Here is a 20,967-nt window from a genome sequence, read left to right as displayed (position 1 = left end):
TTTTACCAATTGAAGTCATGGGATGAAAAAGGCACAATAACATATAGCTTTCAGTATTATCTGAAAATATTTTTAAGGTTTATATAATTTAAATAAAACTGAACCTTAAATTTCTTTAGGTAATTACCATTTTCAGTTCTATTAAAATAAACTAATATTTTGTTTCCACAAAGACACACGTTCCAAAGCTCTGCACAACCTTATTGGATCTAGCATTTATAAAGCAAAAGAAAAGAGGAAGGAGAAGACAAATAGGCCATAGCAAAAGAGTGAGTGTGAAAAGGTTGTTCATCATAAAGACAAGGATGAGGAAGGAACAGAATTTGCATCCTTAAAAGGAAACATACTGTTTAAATCTGATCTATAGATTAAGGATGAGAATTAGGAGTTGACTATATTGAAAAGTTAGTGGCAGGAAAAAAAAAAGTGGAGAAGTGGCAGAGTAGCAGATTCATTTCATCTTAAAAACAAACAAACAAAAAAACCCAAAAAACAAAAAAGCTATACAAGATCAGTTCCTAGCTTTGCAGCACAGATAATTACTAGCAGTGCTTACCAGTTGTTACATCTAGCTCCTCTAGTAATTCAGTCTGAAGCTGCAACTCTGCTTCTCCTAAGATCTTCAGGACTGAATCAGTAGGGCTTTTGCCCCAGACCTTCCTGTGAGGTTCACCAATATCCAATTTAATTACTTCCCCCAGAATTTGTCCTGTAAGGATACAAACACAAATATGTTAGATGCTTTTGTTCACTTTGTATATAATAAAGGAAACGAAACAAAACAAACAACTTCCCCAAAACTAGAAACTACAAAGCCAGACCCATGCCATCTCACCCCAAGTGCAATAACCTAAAGACTGTGCTCAAAAGTCCAGAGTTTTTCTTCTGACAATTTCTTTTAGTACCAAAACTTATTAGATGACAGTTAATTTATTTGCAATTTAATGGCAGCAAGTCTTTTCAGTAAGTAAGGCACCCTAGGTAAAATAAACAGGATAAGAAGTGTTTAATACTGGCATGAGCTGACCTTAACTTCGTTTGATTAGAAATTTCATCTCTACTCCTACCAACTTGCTCATATGGAGGGAAACTAGAAAATGTTTGTCCTTCTTCTACCTCTTGACATTTGTTTCTGTTATTTCTTCCTCTGATGATAATAAAGAGTGGCAACATAAGAAAGAAGAGCAAAAGAGAGAAGTTTCTTGATCTTATGACAACATAGTCATAAAACTATTACGCTGTGAAGCAAGTTCATCACTCCCTCAATGATTATTTATTTCTGCAATGTGAAACAGCCCCAATAAGACACACTGAAACCAAGCAAAGGTCTTCCACACAGAAGACCAGAAAAAGCTGATAGAAAATCTGAAAGACAGTCTTGATCGAAACAAGCCCTCCTCCCCCTCAAAAAATCCACCAAGCTAAAACTGATAAAGGGTATAATGCAATGAAATAAAAGTAGCAGATATAAATTGAAAAAAAACTCAGGTTTTATTGCTCTCTTGACAACATAAAAGGATTTCTAAATTAAATAAATACATTAAATACAAGGAGAATTTTAATTTAATTCTATGGTAAATTTTACTAGTGTTGAGATCTTTATTCTGTGCAAATTCCAGGTTACCCACAGGGGGTCACAGCAGCCTGTCTTTTGAAAACATTCTAATCTGTTAATCAGAATTACAAATTTCATTTTTAGTTAATATTTATAGGTTAGAAAGTGCCCAAGCTTTTAGCAGCAATTTGACCTGCACTGTGCATCTCAGCCTATTGTTCAGGTCTGTCTGTGCAGCACATGCTTATTCATAAGAACATCAGACACAGACCACAGTCAGTCTTGACAGGATGAGATTGCCTACCCTATAAAATCTTTTTTGGTTTTACTAAAGAGTGGGAATAAGCATCACCATCGTGTATTTGGATTTAAGATTTTGTCACTGTTTTCCTTGCAAGACAGACAGGGATTACATCTCATCTTCACTCTATTTGTTGTCTTCTCCCTGAATTTTTTTTTTTTTTTTTGCATTGCATCTTAAGAAAATTGATTGATTTCTGCTGGAAAACAGCATCTTGTAATTGAGTCTTCTACTATAATGAGCCTTTAACACTATCAGAAGGAATGGAAGGAGAAAATTAAAACTGTTAAGAAGCTTGCATATATCTTAAGTGCTTTCCATTCTTTTTGTTCAATTAGTGCCTTTTTAAAAGATGCAGCTTGAAGAAAGTAACCATATATTCAATTAGGTAACTATTTGTTGAAAACAAGGAAAATTAACCCCCCGCAGGCCCTTTATTTAACTATTCAAACTGTGCTTTATTCTTCATATGAGGGAAAGTATAACCACCTGGTTTAGAAGCAGAAGACACAAAATTGCTAACAAAGGGATAAAAATAGAGCATGTGCTTTCTAAAGAACAGACACTACGCATGGTAAACTGATATACTAATATCACAGTGACAGAAAAGCACTTACGGTCTGTTCCAGAGAGAGTGTCTTCCAYTGATAACTGAGCTAGAGGAACTACCAACTCAGATGCCCCCGATTCCCATTTTTTGCGATCTCCTAGAAGTGGATAGTTGTCTTCTTGCTGTTCCTTACCACCTTCAGACAAAACTGATTCAGAGATATTTTTACTCTCCTTTTTTCCTTTCTCATCTTCTTGGGCTTTAAGATTTTGATTCAATCTTCTCAGTATATCACGCTTATTCTGAAATAAGGGCCAACATACACTTAAAATAGTACATTTTTAAAAAGGAAAAGAAAGGAAAACTAAACAATTAGACATACTTGCATCGCAAAATCTGGCTTTTTTATTTCCTCTTCAGCTTCCTGGATAAGAGCTACATTTTCTTCCTTTAAATCCAAGAAGCATGAAAAACAATGTAGGACAGTATGTCAGAAAAATAATCTTCAGAATACTAAAAGATGTAATAGAGAAAAGTCCATTCCATTGACAACTGCAGATAGATTAAGACAGAATGTATGATACTTCTGTTTTTATGGTGCTTCCCAAAGACTGAACTTCAAAGACAGTTTCAGTCTTTGAATCGTTCACTATCTGAAAGTGGTGAGCAAAAGAATCAGACTCAGTTTAAGTAGACATGAAAATTCAGAGCACAAAACAGGTGGAGATGAAGCCAGATATGATATCTACAGCAAAATGCCACCCAATTCCAACTTTAGAAATGAGTAATTCTAGAAAAGAACAGCAAAGGGGCAAGGACAGAGTCAAGAAATACCCGTAAAGTAAAGCAGAAAGGAGAAGAGACAACTTCAGTTAGTGACTACAGCATATGTGATGTCAAGTCAGTAAAGAATAAGAAAACAACAGTTCCTTGATATCTGAAAACACATCAGAAAACTTGCCCAGATCAAGTTGACCGAGAATAGGCAGGTGCATAAGTACACTAAACTAAGGCAAATATTCCATTATGTGAAGTATTTCAGAGAAACATTCTGCATTCTTCTTGATTTGCCTCAATTACAGCAGCACTGCAATTTGAGCTATAGCACAAGGCCTATTGGGCCTCCAAAAGCAGTCAAGATGAGTTTCATTTAGGATGCATATTTACTCTTCAAAACTGTAAAATAGCAAATAGGTCATGAAACTGAAAATCGAAGGTGGAAACATAGAACTTAAACAAAACAAAACAACGTTGCGTACAAGACCAGTCTTTTGAAATTGCTCACTCTGTGCTACACAGAAAGCTTAATTTCTTTTAAGTCAGTTATAGTCACAATCTTGTGTTACTGTAAGACAAGCTAATCCACATGAAAAAGAAAAGTGCTAGTGATTTAAATATTTCTSTGTGTCGACACATGATTTTGTTTATTTTTCTAGCTATCAGCTGACAGCTTTCAGTGTAGCATATCATACATAAAACCATTTTACATAAAATTTCACTGTATTCCTATAGTCATAGCCTTTGGGGGTGTACACAGTATATAATTCTGCATTACGCTGAAACAAAGCTAGGTAAAAAGCAAAGTTAATGGTCAAATTAATGCAGATTGTATTCAAAACTCAAATCCTATACACATTCACRCATACGTTTAGTTTCACAACTGTTACTTACATTGAATAGGACTACACATGGTAGCCGAGGTAAATATGTAAGCATTTACAATACCAGGACCCAAGAACGTAAAAAAGAAAAATAAGGAAGTCCAACACTGACTCGGACAAAAAAAGACAAGACTATCAGATGCTAGTCTCTTAAACTTTTGTTATATTCAGCGCACACTTTCAAACTCACTGAAAACAAGAACTAAAATAAAATAGTCCTATCATTCAAAATTTATTTCGTCACTTCCACCAGATATCTTCCGACTTCAAGAGGCAGATGAAAACTCTGGTTAGTTGATGACTTCCTCCACTAGTCATGACTGCATTGATTAGAACTGAAGTTGCAACTCAGGCTTCATAAGAAATAAGCTGTTTTGTCCAAAGTGGATTGAATTATTAAGAGTTTCAATGTATCATCCATTTCAGCAGTTTCTAAGCTTTAAAAAAAATTTTTTTTTTTAATTAAAAGCATCTAGTATCCTTAAGCATTTTCAGATATTCTTTTACCTAATCTACACATTCTTCTAAAAGTGCTTTTTCAAACCAGTATATCTGCCTATTTTTTCCATTTCTTTTACCTTCTAGCAAAGTACCTACCACACCCACTTCCTTCAAAGCAGAAGTCATGGAGATGACYGGTGTATCAGGCTTCAGTGGAAGCTGTGGCTTAGAAAGAGATGCTCCATGCTCTTGTAGGCCATGCACAGGACTGTGTCCTATGGCTCCCATGTGAAAAGGCACATTAGGATTCTTTACTCCTTTCTCTATCAGCTGTATATAGTTAAAAAAAAAAAAGTTAAATCTATAAACTAACTCAGACTAAATAAACTAAATTCTACTTGAAGCAGAATTTATGAAAATGGTTTTCAAGCAACCTATTTATATAATAAGTATCTTCATTAGAGAACGGCTAGCTTTAATATTTTGAAAATTAAAAGCTTCACACTAAAAACATAAAATGCTGAACAAAATTCAGAAGGAAGGGCTACTATAACGGTGGGAAGAAACCTTCTGCAAGATCAGTGATTGTAACTTTAAATTCAAAACCAGAAGGAGAGTTACGTATGTTTTCAGGCCACAAATTATCACAGCAAGAACAAATAGACAAATAGACCGTTGGCTTTAAATCATGATTGGGGAATAACAGATAGCAGTAAGGGATAACAATATAGAAGATTCCGCTTGACGATGTCTCAAACATCTTCCCCCCTTCTCCCTGGCTGCTATTTTACTTGACCGCATTTTCTTACTGAAAGAAGTAATTTTTAGGTAAAAGAACCAACCCTTTCATAGCACTGGTTTGAAATCTTCTCCTGTTACTACTAGGAAAAAAAAAAATTATTTGCCCTACAGCAGGCTTTCAAGGGGAGTAAATTTTCATCAAGTCTATGCTATAGTATGATAAAGGCGGTGTTTTTGAGTAACTAGTTTTATACATGTCTGCTTTCAGCATAACAGTTCAAGTTTTGTTTTACAGATCAAATGGAGCATCACTGTGATAGCCTTGTATAGAATTGTTAATCTATATTTTAATTTATGACAGCTTTTTAAGCTTCCTGCATCAATAGAAACTAGCTGAATCACACCTTTCTAATCAACTGTTCATTTATTAATGATTTCACATGTTAAATGCAGTACTATCAAATAGGCTCATGTAACCTTAGAAATGGACAATAATGTCAAATTCTCAAACTACTAAAGACAACTGCCAGCTGCACACATGCGCTATTTCCAATCTACAGCACACACAAGCAAAAGAAGATTATGTCCACTTTCATAAGTTACGGATCATTAGTAAAATACTTAATGTAATCCTAATGATTCTTAGGTTTGGTGTTATTAAATTCTTGAGTCAAATTTTTCATTCAAGTATACTTGATATTAGGCTTCTAATGAGAGAATTCTGACCAACAGATGTTCTTAGTTTCAGAAGGCAAACTAATCATCCAACCTTGAAAATCACAGATTTTAGTCACACAAAGACATAGCACTATATACTTTGACTGCATATAATAGATTTAATTTGCTTACATGTTCTTCCCAAGCTTTTTTCTCTCTTTCATAGGCTTCCTTTCTCTTTCGTTCCAATTGCTCCTTCAGAACTGCAGCTCGAGCATTTGCTTGGGCCTGTAATAACCAAAAAAAGACCAACTTAAAATCATTACAAGCAGAGCATTTAGTTCCATGGAACATTTGAAAAAAAAAAAACATGGATCATGATCATTTCATCTCCCTTTCTCTCACTTATTTTATACACTGTGAAGAGAGGACTCCACCAATACTCAACATCACCACATAACTATAACTGATCTCCTGTCTCAAAAATAGTAACAGCTCCTCAGAATTTACTTACAATTCTTGATTGGCAAGGTAACGCTTTTAATGYGCAAAGTAATCTTAAACAGAAGTCCTTTAAAATTGGAATCTCTTTTAAAATTAATTTTGAAGCTAAATGCATTAATGACAAAATATTAAATATTCAGTTTAAACTCTACATGAATGTAAAAAGCTTTAATTACTGTTTCACCTCTACTTTTACTTTAATTAAGGTTGGGCTTAAAGTCAGCTTGTTTTTTTATCTTTGAAGATAATGGGAAAAATAAGTGAATATTTGACAAGTACATGGAGTAAAACTCCAATTAAATATTGGATTTCTATGAATCACATTTGCTTTAAAACACTGAACTAAACATATTTCATGATAGGGAAGTATAGCCCACCTTCCAATCTACATGTAGACCCTGGCAGCATACATAAAGGGTTTTTCCTACCTAAAATAAAGTGGTTATTTATGGTATATTTTCCCTTCCCTTTCCATATCAAAATACTATCCTAGTTATGCCAAACTGCTTCTAGGACTAAAGCTAATCTAGAGAAAAATCTCAAAGGTAGAGATGAGAAAAATCTTTTGCTTGTTGACTTATGTCACAACATATTTTAAAATTACTGAGACAAATCAGTTGAACAAAGAGTTGTCACTTCAATACAGTTAAAATATGTATGGCTACATCATCCTTAAAAAGACAAAAGCCTCTTGTAGGGGATGAATGAATAAACTATTGATAACAAAATGAAATGTTAAAAAACTCATGACATGCAAAGGCAATTTTAAATAACGAATGCCAGCTCCTCTCTTCTCACAGTTACCTTCTGTGCTTCTATCTTTTTGCGTTTCAGTTCTGCTTCCTCGCTTGATTCTTGTCCATCAGAAGAACTGCCAGCTTCATTCTGCAAAGTAAGAGTTATCATTAATGTATTTAAAAGCTGAGTGATAGAAGCAATTAGTGGGATCATCTAGACTGACTGCTTGACTATCACAGGCCATAATTTTACTAGTTAACTCTTCACTCAAATGTAATGTCTGTTTAGACTAAACTGCATTTTTAAGATTAGTTACCTTTTTTTAAGATATGAAGCTTTTACCAATAGGAAAATGATGGGTCTATTGCTGCTCAGGCAGTGGAACTTGAACTAACAATGTTCACTGCTGGCCTCTCCCCACCACCCCTCATGACCGTTGCATATTCTACAGGTAAGGTATATGAGAAAGGGTTGATGGAATTTCAGTTTCTTCCACGTATGTGCTCCAGTTAACTGCAAGAAAGGTGGAATGGGGGGGGGGGGGAATGAAAGCAAGCAAGAATATACAGGGTCAACCTCTAAAATCTCCATTTTCAAACAAACTACTTCTTTTGATGGCCTCTGCATATTCCTACTTATGGAACAGACTGACAAAATTGAGCATAAAAAAAATCTGATAGGAACATATTTTTGCCGATGACCAACTTGTGCAGACTTTTCATTTAATCTAAAGTCATTTAGTAGGCTTCTTATAGCATATTTAATAAGTGGTAGAGTAGCATTACAAATAAGTTAGCAAAACACAGGCAAAACTTTTAAGTAAATTTTTTTTGGTAAAAATAAAAAAGAATATCACACCCACCTTGGCTTCCGTCAGCTAAAAGGAAAAAGATGAAAAACACCGAAGATAGAAAAACTTTTTAAAAAAATCTGGCACTTTTCATAGGCAAAGGACAGAAAGCCATCTTAATTGAAAGCAGCCAATAAATACATTCATTTATCATACATAAAATAGGATACATTGCCCTAGCAATAGATGTCTTTACTTACTTTATACCAATTAACAATTTTATATCTATAACAAAATAAAAGATTTTGGTCTGAGATAGCGTTCCTCTAGAGCTGAACCTCTATGCTGAGGTTCCCATCTGCAGATCAACAAAAAACCTTCTAAAAAGTTGATCTCTGAACTTCGGTAAGCTAAGACTTTTTCTCTGGTAGGCTTGACACTTAGCAATCCTCAAAATAAAACTGAACTGTTCTCTCTTCCATGTGCTTTGCTTTCTCTCTTTCATAATTTGTATGCATACAGCACATTTCATTTGACTGCTATACATGAACTCCTTGTATATTATTGGCATTATATTGTTCTTCACATACTCATTGCATAAACTATTTAATTCCTTTTAGATATCACAGAAAGAGCCTAGCTTCTGTGAGGCAGGTTCCTTGAATTTTCTTAATTCCAAATTTGTATCTAGGGGTCAACACTTGTCTGCAAGAATGAATGCATCTAGAGGAAGGGAAAAAAAAGAAAAAGAAAAAAAAGACAAAAAAAAAGTAGAGATCCACATGGTCACTTTATAGCATTGCCTAAAGCACTGCTTCCCATAGGGTACAGAATACCTTGYAAGTGAGGCATGTTAAATTGGAGGAATTATACAGAAGAAGAAGAAAGGTTATTTACCAGTAACTTGAATTATTTTGAGACAGGAAGTTCACATGTATGCTCAGTATGAACAAACATATGTTGCATGAAACCAGAAACCTTTTTTCCCCTTTTTGTAACTACCCTCTGAGGAGAAGATATACTCACACTCCAATTCCCTTTGTGATCAATGCATGGGCAGATGAGGGGATGCCATTTACTTTTTCTCTCAGAATGTTAATTTACAGATGCAGTATTCACTCAGAAAAGCAATAGTTTCATTTTTCCATTAAGAAGAATGATAAAAGAACACCACAGAGGTAGAGCCGGAAGGACCTCTGATCATCATGATACATAGGCTAAATGTTTCCTGCGGTGCAAMAGCCAGTTAGGACAGAGCATGGAGTGACCCCTGGTAGTGTCTTGAAGAAAAAATTAGTTTGGGCTCACTTCCTGGAAAGATGTTTATTTATTCTCTGTTCCTTTGTAGGTGGCATAACTTCTGGGATATTCAGCACCCTAGGTAAGCTATAGCTACTGGGAAAGGAAGCTAGGTTCCCGATATGCCTTCAGAAGCCTAATAACCCATAAGGAGAATTAATGTCACAGTCACAATAATGGCACTTGTTTCACTTTACCAGGATGAGCAGCTTCTAAGGCACTAAGTTACTTTTGCATCTCAGTCAAAGGACAAATTGTTTCTCTTGTTGCATCAAGGTTAAAGAAAATAAAGAAAACACTTTAGAAGAAGTCACTAATACAGGAAAAGCAGAATATTTTTACATAGAAGAAAGTTACAGCCGTGCAGCACTCCATTTAACTAAGATGGTGGTCAAAAGAAACTGAGTGGTACTAGGCATGCTCTGCCTTGTATGTCCACTCACTAAACATAAGGAAGGTACATGAAAGCACCTAGTATAGATACTGAATGAGGTGAGGCAGGGACACTTTTCAGGTTTCAAATCACAGCTCAATCACTTGAGAAAACTCAAATACTCTAAGAGTATACTTTAAGAGTATAAGATCACACAGTAGGTTAATGAAAAGAGGGAAAAAATCTCCAGACCCTATTTACTATGAAGACTGCCTCTCAAATGAAAAAATTCAACAAGTAAATTAATTGCGTCCAAGCTTACCTTGGATTATATATTTGACACCTTAAAAAGTACTGGTGCTATATCTGTTATGAACTTTGTTTTGGAAAACCCATGTCTGAAGAACTATATTAATAAAAAATCGAGCTCAYGCTAGGCATTTCCCCTCTCTAATGATAAGAATCTCTAATTTCTAACACCCTTACAGAATGTACAAAAAGAATCAATTCATATGCATTCAGTGTGAGCGTTGTCAAAAACTCAATTCTAGAGAAGTTCCTATAATTGAAAGCAGATGTAAACTTATGTTGTCTTGTTTTTAAAAGATCATGTTTACAGGCACTGAAGCTGCACTCTCCAACACATAAATATCAAACAGACTTTATTCTGGAAGAAGAGATGGAGGTACTTGCTGTGGAACAAAACTAAATTTTAAAAAAATATATGTTTATGTATATATAAAACTTCTGATGAGAAAGTCTTTCTGTGTGAATAAAAGAACAGCTCCCTCTGCCAGCTTCTCAAAATTTGAAATAATATTTCTCAAACCGACCTTTTCTCCACGAAGTTTTGCTTTAATCTGTTGACGTTCATTAAAGTTTTGTAGCCGGATCTGTCTTAATCTTGCCAAATATTCCTAAGGCAAAGAAAGGAAGCAAGTTTCAATTAGACAGAAATGGTTTGCAGTATTGCTAGTTTAAAATAAGTAAGATTCCAGAAAAAGTCCAATAAAATGAGAGAAAAAACACCATTGCTACCACTATATTAGCATTTATTAACCTCCAGAAAAAAAACTCATCTAGTGGAAATAAAGAAAACTGGAACCTACATTCCTCAGTATTAAGCTACCATTACACTGGATGGAATCAAGGGAGCTAGGAGTGGTTATATTTATTACAAAAGGTTTAAGATATATGGAGTCATGTCTGTGTGTATGCACATTCAAAAACCTCTCTGAGACAGACTGCTGTAGACAACTATTATTTTACAAATATATAAAAAAMCCACCAACGAAAAAACAAAAACCAACCTCTGGGATGGTATACAATAAATTGTTTCCTAAGAATCTATGAAGCTCTTATTTTGTTACACAGAAGGACCATGCAGTAAAACTAGGCAGAGTCAAGGTCAAAATGGCACTACTTGTGCGATGAAAGTGGCAAACATGCGGCAAGCATACCTCTTCCTCCTTGTTTCTGGATTTCCTTCCTCTTGCAGAAATGGGCCTGCCTCCATAGATATCTGCCACGTTTTGCAGTGTACCCTGTTTGCCATTTAATGGGATCAAATTTAAGATGTCTGGGGCTGTAGAATTATCTGCTTTATCCAATAATAACTGTTTACTTATAAGAAACTGAATCATCAATGATCTGCAGTTGTTCTGAAGTTAACTGACAACCCCTTTCACTTACAAGAAACATTTATCAGTAATTAAATATCCTGAGCAGCCAAACAGAGAGGCTAGAACCTTAATCATATAGCTGTCTTTTTCCTGATCTTCTACAGCTGTGTTAGAAAGCTTAAGTTCTGGCAGGCATGAGTTTTTCTATATCTGGATTATACACAAATTGTGGCATATAGTTGGCATTTGTTATTGTTGAGCCAAGTTTAAAATAAAAATGGAATCTTTCTATGCTCTTGTATTAAGCATTATCCACCATCATGACAAATTTAACATTGATTTTTACATCCTACAAGTAGCAAACTCAAAACACTCATAAAATATCCATATATACTTATTACATTTTGCCTTTTACATTGAACAAGCTATGTTAACTAATACATATGCATTTACAATGTATAATCTTGGCTAGTGTGATGTAATCAGTGTCCTAATTGTCACCAAAGAGATTCAACCTATAAAGGGAATAAAAATAGAAGTCCAAAATAAGACAGTACAAGAACCATTTGACTCAAGGTTACTTGTTTGGTTTAAAATCATATTATTGAATTATTTTGATCAGTAATGATATAGYGTAAGCCTCTGTGGAGTAGGTTAAAATATCCTGATTTGTTAACTCAGAATCAATAGCTTACTTTTAAATCTGTATAATTTACATACAATAAAGATAGGAAGTGTACATGTGATGGTTATATGCATCTTCTGCCTTATGAAACACCAGGGCTTTAGCTTTCTCAAGCTCGAGTACTGGAAACCCCTTGTAAGTCAATACTCCAGTTAAATTCTTGACAGGAAGGATTGGATCAAAAAAAAAAAAATCTGGCTAAATATTCTTCCAAGAGAGAGATAAAAAACAGTAACTAAAAAAGTAACAGCATATTTCTAAACTTCTGTGGTTTAATCACTAGAGGGGGTCAGAGAACCAATTAAAAGAACCATCCTCGTGATAAGAAGCAGCATAAATTCATGAGGAAGGACTTCATGAAATCTGATTTCAACATGAGTGCTGAGTCAAGAAATAGGACAGAAATATTTTCCATATTCACCTTTTCAGAAAAAATATTTGATTAACTGTTTTATGCACGTTCCTGAGCTTTACAAAAGCCAAATGGCACTTTAAGACTTATCTCATTTTCCATGCTAGCATTCAGATTAGTTCTAGGCCTTCTCAACAAACTGATGGTGATTTATATTAATGTTCTTAAACAAGAAGGGAGCTGGAAGCAAGAGTTTTAAGAACTGATATTATCACTGCACACTGTTAATACTTAACATTCTACTCATCTACCTAGATGAACACATGTTAAGATTCAAAATAACCAGGACTCAAGGTTTTGCAATGCCATACAGCTATAGTGAAATAGCAAATTAGGTCAGAGGCAGCTGTCTTAAAGAAGGGATGGCTGAAAATACCATTGACTCAACTACTGAGTCAAACTTTAGACTGTTGCTTGAAAATTAAAATTTATATCTACTATATTTAACTGACATTTGGTAAGCCAGAGTGAGTCATTTGACTTAATCCCAAGTCTTTATACAGTTAAAAGCTGCATATTAGTTGACCATTCCTACTGATTTTTCCTCTCAGTTTAGTGATGAGAAGATCATCCAGACCATGATATATGAGAAACACTGCCAGCCACTCACATTATTCTCCCGCACAAATAGAAGGAAGCTGCTGAGGGCTTCTGTTATCAATGGCAAATTTGCCATGTACATGAATTTGGAACCCTGATTTAGAATTACTATGTCTTAAGAATCTGGAAATTATCTTTACAATTGTTCAGTAACCTCCCCATTTTATTACAGCAGCAATTAAGTGAAAAACATTTGGGCTCAGCTGAATACCTTATCGGCAGGCAGAAACCTGAGAAATGGAATACTTGGGATATCTTGCATTAAACTGATCTCATACACCTATATTAATGCCAACAAAGTAAAGAACAAAATGGATGAAGGCACTACTAAGAACTTATCTATGAAGATGCAGTCTTACCAAAACAGGAATTTTTCTTTTTGTGAAAATGATTTACTGGTCTTGAGTGTTTTAAAACAGAAACACTGTTCTTAAGTAATAAACTCATGCTTTAAAATTAATTCACTAATTTAAGGAAACTTCACCATCAAGGCAGGGAATCTAAATACTTCAAAATTGCTTCATGTAACYGAAATTATCCTTGAAACAAAAAGCTGGCTTTAAGTCATGATTTGATACTCAGATATAACTATGGATATGCTGCTATAAAGCTGCAGTCCCTCTTATCTAACCGCACTGATAGCATATTTGGTTTCATTTAATCAGCAGACAACACCACTGTGACTTGCTTGTAAGTGTATAGTGTGAAAAAGCATAACTCTCCATATTTTGGAAATACATAGTTCAACCACACAACAAGTCCCAGTCATTTCCAAGACTTGTACTGTGAAACAGATTTCCTAAAGGAACATTGAATTTAGAACTGTAAGCATAAAGAATAAAGAACATGTGACACTGTTCAATAGTTTCAACCTCTAAAGAAAAAAAATTTTAGAAACATCAACTTTGACAAGATGGATGTCTTTACAGTATTTTGTTAATAAGCAGTGTTTTTTGTAAAATGCACTATTGTAGCTGAGCTATCAGTTCACCAAGCTTCATTTCAAGTTTCAGTTACTGAACATAAAGTTTAATTTCAACCAAAATTTTAAAGCTAGTGACCAAAGAAAACAGGAAACTAATGTTCTAAAACTCACAACATCAAATTGGATATGCACAAAAAAATTTTTGCTTTGTTGATAAATTCACAATCTTGGTGAAACATATCACACACAATTCTGTTACATTTTAATAAAACCATGAGCATAAAATGCACAAATAAAGTATGTACCCCTCACCCCCTTTTTTTAAAACATAAAGAAAATATTTAGCCAGCATTTTATGGCTATGATGCTATTTTAAAGGTTCATAAAGCATGCTGGAACAGTAATATATACAGAAAGACCAGATTCCATACCATGTGTCCCTCAGCTCGAGCTTTGTTTTGCATGGCTTCTCTCTTCCGTTGCCAGAATTCTTCGACTTGCTTTTCTCTTTCTGCAGCTACCCATCCTTTTTGCCTGAGTAATTGCAACATATACCAAGCTGAAAGTCTCTGAATATGACACTCAAAAGAAACAAACAAAAAGAAAAAACAACTGCATTTACACATTAACTGGGACACAAAGAAAAAGTAACTTTCTGTGAGTAAGGCTTCTTTTAAAAATACCTTTTATCAGGTAAAACACAAGTCAGACTTTCACAAAATGTAAGAAAGAAAGATGAACTAGGTTAAAAGAACAACTAAAAAAATCCATAACATGGTACTGTCCTTCTATATCCTGGTCATYGAAACAAAAATCCAAGGCAAAATAATCTTAGTGCAGTTATTTCTGAAATGTCTCAACTTGTTCCATTACTGCTATCACTTGTGAAAAAGGACATACTCCTTCAAGGTTTCCTTCAGAGATGGGCAAGAACTCATCACATGAGCCAGTCAGTAAGATCAATACTGCAGAAGCCTTTCAAGTCTAACCTACACTTGGAGTAAGAGCTTCTACCCCTTGGTTAAGCACAGTGCTAGTATGCTGAGGGTACTGGGGAACTACTTCTGTGGAGGGATTTATGTTTGTTTTTAGAGGAGCAGGGAAAGAGTTTTCCCTACTGCAGAACTGGCCAGAACAGGATGCTTTTCATAGGTTCCACCCCAGGTCAGGTACCAGTTTGGGTAGATAAGAAGGCTATGTTCAAATTATTTTAACTGAGCACCTGGCAAGCCTCCTTGTAAATATGATAATTCTGTAGGGGATCCAGCTTCTGACAAACTAGTTAAAAGTGGACTTACAGAAAAGCTTTCCATAAAAGAAGCTGCAGACTGGTATTAGACATTCTAATAGAATGAAGAGAAAATCCCTTTTCCCTGGATCCTCGGCCTCTTCTGACTGCAAAGTAATGGGGGTCCAGCAACAGGCTGGAAGAAATTGGAATAAGCTGATAGGAATAACTCAACAGGCTGGAACAGCTAAGAAGAATCATTTTGCAATACAGGAACTATTGCTGGTAAATCACAAATGAATTAGCATACTAATTAAACACCCTTGCATCTTGTGGCTTTCTCCCTCCAGCAGTGAGGAAATGAAACTATGTTTCCACTTGCTGTAATTCATTAAGAGAAAGTCAGATATCAAAGTACTTTGATACAATAAAACAAATCCTGTAGCTGCTCTGAAAACACAAGTCAGTCGACAAAGAAACACTTGATAATCTTTGCATACATGTATTATTCGACTTACTGCAAGATTTTGACTGTAACAGTTTATTACATATTAACTCATTCAGTGGATAATGAAATCTGTCCAAACACCTGTAATATAGGTGAAGTTTAGCTTACAGTTTTGGAGGAGAGGTGCTTTCCAAGCAGAAAACTATCCGTCTCAAACAAAGTCCTCAGCAAATACCTATTCCAACTAAATTTATTGATAATTTGTTTTTCCCTACTCAAAAAAATGAATCATTTGGCTTTAAAAATGTTTGAACTAGTTTTCTTCTGGACTACATTTTTGTCCAAGAGACAATTTTTAAAGATTGCTGAAGATGTATTTAGTTTTATGCTAGATGTGGCAATGTAATCAGCAAGATCACAACTTGAGAATTTCTCAACTTCTTTAATATATACTGTAAATTACCTGTCTTTAAGAAAGTTCCATTTATTTAAGGTCTTTGTTTTAGCTAAACATCCTGAACATGTATTTTTACATTTCACCTTCAGCTGAATCAATAAAGCACAGGAGAGAAATTTTATGTTGGCTATGACAATAAAATTATTTCTAGATAATAAAATAACAATATTTAACATATTTTAGATACCAAAAAGACAGCACCTCAATTAGGAAAAAAAATAAAATCTCTATTTGTTTTCAAACTTCTGCCTGGAATTTTCATTGAGTGCTTTTGGTCTGTGGATTTCAGAAATATCAAATCATCACTTCCTCTTCATCTGCATCTGATAATTTGCAGACCTCTATGATATTTCCTCTCCATTTTAACATATTAAAAGCATTTTACCTGGTTGTAGCCAAATAGTATTTAATATAGTCAAATGTGTGAGGCAAACATTAATAATGTTTCCTAACATAGACATGACTTGGGGATGGTGGCACTGTGTGTAGAGTTGAGAATAGGCACAGGAGAATAGAAAAACATCTATGTCAGCTGGGAAAATACATTTTCCAGTACCGGGGTGTATCAGAAAGAATTTTAATTAGCTCACAATGGCCCAGATTGCTACATAGAAAAAAGTATATATATTAGTATATATTTATGTAGTGTATACATAAATAGCACAGTCTTCTCTTTCGAAAGATGATAACACTCATGTTAAACATGTTATCATATTATTTTTGTAAATTTTAAAACAGAAAACCTAAAAAGGTAATATATATACATTGCACACAAACATATATGCGTGCACACACACATATATATAAATAAATAAGTGAAACTGAATAAAATTAAATTTAGAAGCACAATGTTTTCTCTGACCATTTCCTTTTCCTCTCATTACCTCTATTTATCTTTCTGTCCATGGAACGTATTTTTGGATCTGCAGAACTTTAGATAATGCATGAGAAAGTTTTGTCCCTCTAACTGAGAAGCTTAGTCAGTAAGCAAAGCTCAAGTACTGACTGACTAAAAAGGACATTCACCATTTACTGCTCTCTAGTGCAGACACAGTCCTTGGGGCAGTATTAATAGATTTGAAGGAAAGTAAAGCAGTTTTGAAAAAAAATACTTGAAAGAGAGAAATCATTAAAAAATAATGCCTGTTTGTATATGAAATGCATGCATACTTCATAGTAAGCGCCAAGAATAAGTATCATCAAACCAGAAGTTGCACACTATTATCATACCTCGTATTCACAGCTTTTGAAGAAAGCTCCTAAAAATTTTCCACTGACCAATAAACAGGAGAGCTAAAAAGTCTGCAGCAGCAAACTACAGGAGAACTTTCTAAATGCTCTATGGTAGAGAATCAAACACTTGGATGGCAAGCAAAAGCAAAAGCATCTTGGCCAGTAACACAAGAAGTAGAACTATGAAAAAAGAAAAGGAGGGTTGTAGCGTTATCTAGACTGTAACTGCATTAAACCAAGAATTTTGGCTGAAATCTTGCCCAGTTACAGTTGTTAGCAATTCGTTTTCTCTACTGTTAGGGGAAGCCAAGGTATCCATTGGTTCTAAAAAGAACTGTGGTCTGTGAGGGACCAACACACATACAGACAGCATGGTACCAATGGATAAAAGTGTTTTTGAGACATCTCAAACTACTAAATGAAACAAGACACAGCACAGAAGTCTAACATGTAGGGACAAGTTCATGGATTATCATAGTCCAACCTGTTTGCATTGGCTTGTTTAGACACCTCCTTCAATCTTTTCATTTTTTTTCTAATTGCATCAGCATCAGGTAAATGGTGATGACCTGCAGGCCCCTTAGGAACTCCTGGACGTATTCCAGGTGGAATTCCTCTGTAGATAAATATGTACAGTAACTTTCATTACTTTCATCTAAAGCAGACTACATGCAACTTCCTAATGGAAGGCAGCCATACCTTTCAACAGCTTCTTGGCCTTGTACACCTGCCCTCCATTTGGCTTCCCTCTCTTTGGCTACTTTAATGTTTTCCTTTTGCTGTTGCATCTGATCAAAAATAGCATGATAGTGTTCATACTGTCCTCTGGAAGGCACAGGAAAAGGACCAAAACCACCTCCACCACTGTAATATGGTGCCTGGAAATCAGAAGGGTTAGAATGGGAATCTTAAATATCGGTCTTAACAAGTCCTTCCAATTTCCATCTCCCCAGCAGAATAAAAGCATTACTATGTTCTGCAACAATTCTGATTTAGTACTAGTGCTTTTATTTCTGGCATGTTCCTGTTTTAATACACCAAAACAAGACTGAAAAATTAAAAATGTACTTTTCAGTAAGCACTCAAAAAACCCAAAACAAAACAGTATTTACCTCCCTCTGATAACAGTTTAATTATACACATGACATCCGTCACATATTTTTGGAAGTTATTGATAAAGATTCCATTGAAGCATAACCAGAAATAGCTGATGTTCTACATGGTATAAAACACACTTTAGCACAAAAGCTAAAAGTGATACAGTGCTAACTGAAGTACCAATGAGGAACTTGTAACCAAACAGACATTTTAAAATAAAGCTGGAAACAGTTAAGCACACTTTTAAGGCTGTTAAATGGCATTAAGTTGTTATTCCAAGTGCAGATTAATTTAAGAATCCCATTTTTACCAACCTATAATTTGGTTGCATCACCAGAATTGAGAAGCTTCCCATCTAATGCTCAGATCAGGGGAACATCTACCACAAGTTACTCCTTTACAGAAAACATTTCTCTCATTCTCATAGAATTAAAATCCCTAAAGAACCTCCATGTGAAAATAAAAAAAAAAAAAATGTTGCAAGCAGCTGCAAATAGTAGTAGCCAAGGATGGATGTAGAAAACGTGAAATTGGCAAAACAAGGTTAAGGTTGTCAGCACATGCATAAAAATGTTCACTTTATACCTGTGGGAGTGGTCAAACAGCCCATGATAGTGAATCTATGGAATTAATTTTAATAATAGTGTAGATGTTCTTTCCAGAGTGGTCTGAAGTATTCTACATACATTCACATAGTCAGTGCAGATGTGAGAGGTTTAAGATTGCCCACTTAAAATGAGCGTTCTTGAACAGATTATACTTGACAAGGGATTTTAGTTCACATTCAAAGAGTTTCAGTTGCTCAACACCCATCAATAGCTCCTCCTTAATCCGTATGACAGAATGCTGACAGAAAGATTTATCCAGGCATTCAAATAAGCATGCTATACCTCTGGATAAAAATAATTTATTATACAAGCCTGCCTTTTCTACAAATTAAATGCAAAGCACTGCTTTAGACACTACTCAAGGTTTCGCCTATAATTGTTAGAGGTCAGTTTTTGAAAGAATTAGCTAATGGAATAGTATGATCAATCTCTAGGCAAATGTTCCGGAGCAGATGCTCATCAACAGTCTGCAGAATAGTTAGAATCTCTGCTAGAACCACAAACCCCAAGTCAACTCTTTGCCATCTTCTTGCCCTGTTTCCCTTCAGAAACAGGTGCCAGCATCCAGTCTCCCAAAAGGTAGACAGGAGAAGAAAATCATGCAGTATTTTACCCTTCCATGCCTTCATAAGAGGCTAGGCAGCCTGCATTAATGGAAAGTTTAAACACTACTATTTTAAGCTAATAGCATCGTCAAGAAGTTACCGGATGCACTGTTTTCATGCAGGAAAAAGGAAAATGAAAATTGAATCAAGAATACTATGATAATAAATGGAAACCTAGATTGATGACAACCTACTAGTCTGCAGTAAGATTTGTACAAAACTACCCAATATACCTTGAGAAGAAATCTAAAACATCTTTAAAGCGTAAGTTTGCCATGATATTTTACATAAGTGACACTTTGTGAAAATACACACAGACATTGAACCTAAATTTCCCTTGGTGACTTTGAGTGTACTGAAAGATAATGCACATTTAGCTACAACAGAACTTTGCATATGTTTGCAATGTCTAATGTTTTGCAATGAAACTCTCAGTGTTAATTAGCAACATGATTGTTTTCAGGGACACATATGCAGCTCTGATTCAAATGTGGTGGTGCTGGTATGTCACGTTATATGGAAGCTTGTGTTGTATCTGGCAGCATTAACTTGAGAGAAGGGACATATAGGAACCAAAAGATTTCTTTTGAATCCCCATTCCAGCAGCACCTGCTAGTTCTGAAATTCTGGCATTTTTAAGTTTATTTTCATATTTAAACTTTATCTATATGATATGGCACACATCCAAAGACAACTCTATTTTGAAAGCACATAGATAATTAGCAAATAGCTACCGAAACCTGGCCACATACTTGTGTTTTCTTAATATTGTTGTTGTACATGGAACAGAAAATAAAACCTCTACTCATTTTGACTCTACTCTTCATTCAGAGCTTGCTCACAAAATCTCCACTAAACATGTTTAAGCCAAATATTTGTAACACTCATTAAAATACAGCAATTTGTGGTAGTAATCCAATTTATACTGTCAGATAGATTTGCACCATGACAATACTTAATTCTGCACTGGCTCTGTCTGATGAAAGCAGAGGATGTTAATATTCAAGTACCTTCATGAGACTGACTAGTTCCCAGAACAGTTATGTTTCCATGAAACTGAGATACACATGCAGAGGCAAAATGAAACTGTCACAGGAATCAGATTGAATTATGCAATTCAATCCTGCAAGAAGTGAATGGCTAAGAAGTTTACTACTTTCAGAAAAAAAAAAAGTTAAATTTATTCAGGAATCTTTTCCCCTCACAGCCAGCTTTTCAATATATACACTGACTTTGTCATTTACGTTGGTAAAAAACAAAGAATGCTTAGAAGCATGTTTTAAATACTGGGCAAATGGTCCATTGTCATAATATGAAAACCTGGAAAACATTTCAACAAAAAATTTCAAGAACAAGCTTGAACGTGAAAGAAACTGTTCATGCATAGATTCAGCACAAGAAAAGTAGCAAAAGCAGGAGTGGAAAAAAGAAAGGGG

The 20,967-nt window shown here is 34.9% G+C and overlaps 1 protein-coding gene across 22 annotated transcripts in view; it reads right to left on the bottom strand.

The window, feature by feature from the left end:
* The window catches only part of NEK1 (NIMA related kinase 1), a 51,104-nt gene that overhangs the window by 11,687 nt on the left and 18,450 nt on the right, over window positions 1-20,967 (bottom strand). For 11 of the 22 annotated variants that reach the window (XR_003255245.1, XR_003255244.1, XR_003255246.1 and 8 more), the window contains 13 exons: window positions 17,920-18,098; window positions 17,705-17,836; window positions 15,153-15,278; window positions 14,286-14,388; window positions 11,071-11,154; window positions 10,444-10,527; window positions 8,011-8,025; window positions 7,215-7,295; window positions 6,099-6,194; window positions 4,665-4,838; window positions 2,789-2,854; window positions 2,474-2,708; window positions 557-709 (listed from right to left, as the gene is read on the bottom strand). Coding sequence is in view for 19 of the 22 variants with exons in the window: in XM_026076146.1 (XP_025931931.1) it covers window positions 557-709; window positions 2,474-2,708; window positions 2,789-2,854; window positions 4,665-4,838; window positions 6,099-6,194; window positions 7,215-7,295; window positions 8,011-8,025; window positions 10,444-10,527; window positions 11,071-11,154; window positions 14,286-14,388; window positions 15,153-15,278; window positions 17,705-17,836; window positions 17,920-18,098 (1,528 nt within the window). In the remaining 3 variants the exon portion in view is untranslated. Of the gene's footprint in view, window positions 1-556; window positions 710-2,473; window positions 2,709-2,788; window positions 2,855-4,664; window positions 4,839-6,098; window positions 6,195-7,214; window positions 7,296-8,010; window positions 8,026-10,443; window positions 10,528-11,070; window positions 11,155-14,285; window positions 14,467-15,152; window positions 15,279-17,704; window positions 17,837-17,919; window positions 18,099-20,967 lie in introns of all 22 variants that reach the window. The other 11 variants (XM_026076155.1, XM_026076154.1, XM_026076159.1 and 8 more) reach the window with 11 other exon arrangements.

Source organism: Apteryx rowi, unplaced genomic scaffold (genome assembly GCF_003343035.1).
Source record: "Apteryx rowi isolate R43461 unplaced genomic scaffold, aptRow1 scaffold_427, whole genome shotgun sequence".
Classification (NCBI taxonomy): Eukaryota; Metazoa; Chordata; class Aves; order Apterygiformes; family Apterygidae; genus Apteryx; species Apteryx rowi.
This window is presented reverse-complemented; position numbering and strand designations above follow the sequence as displayed.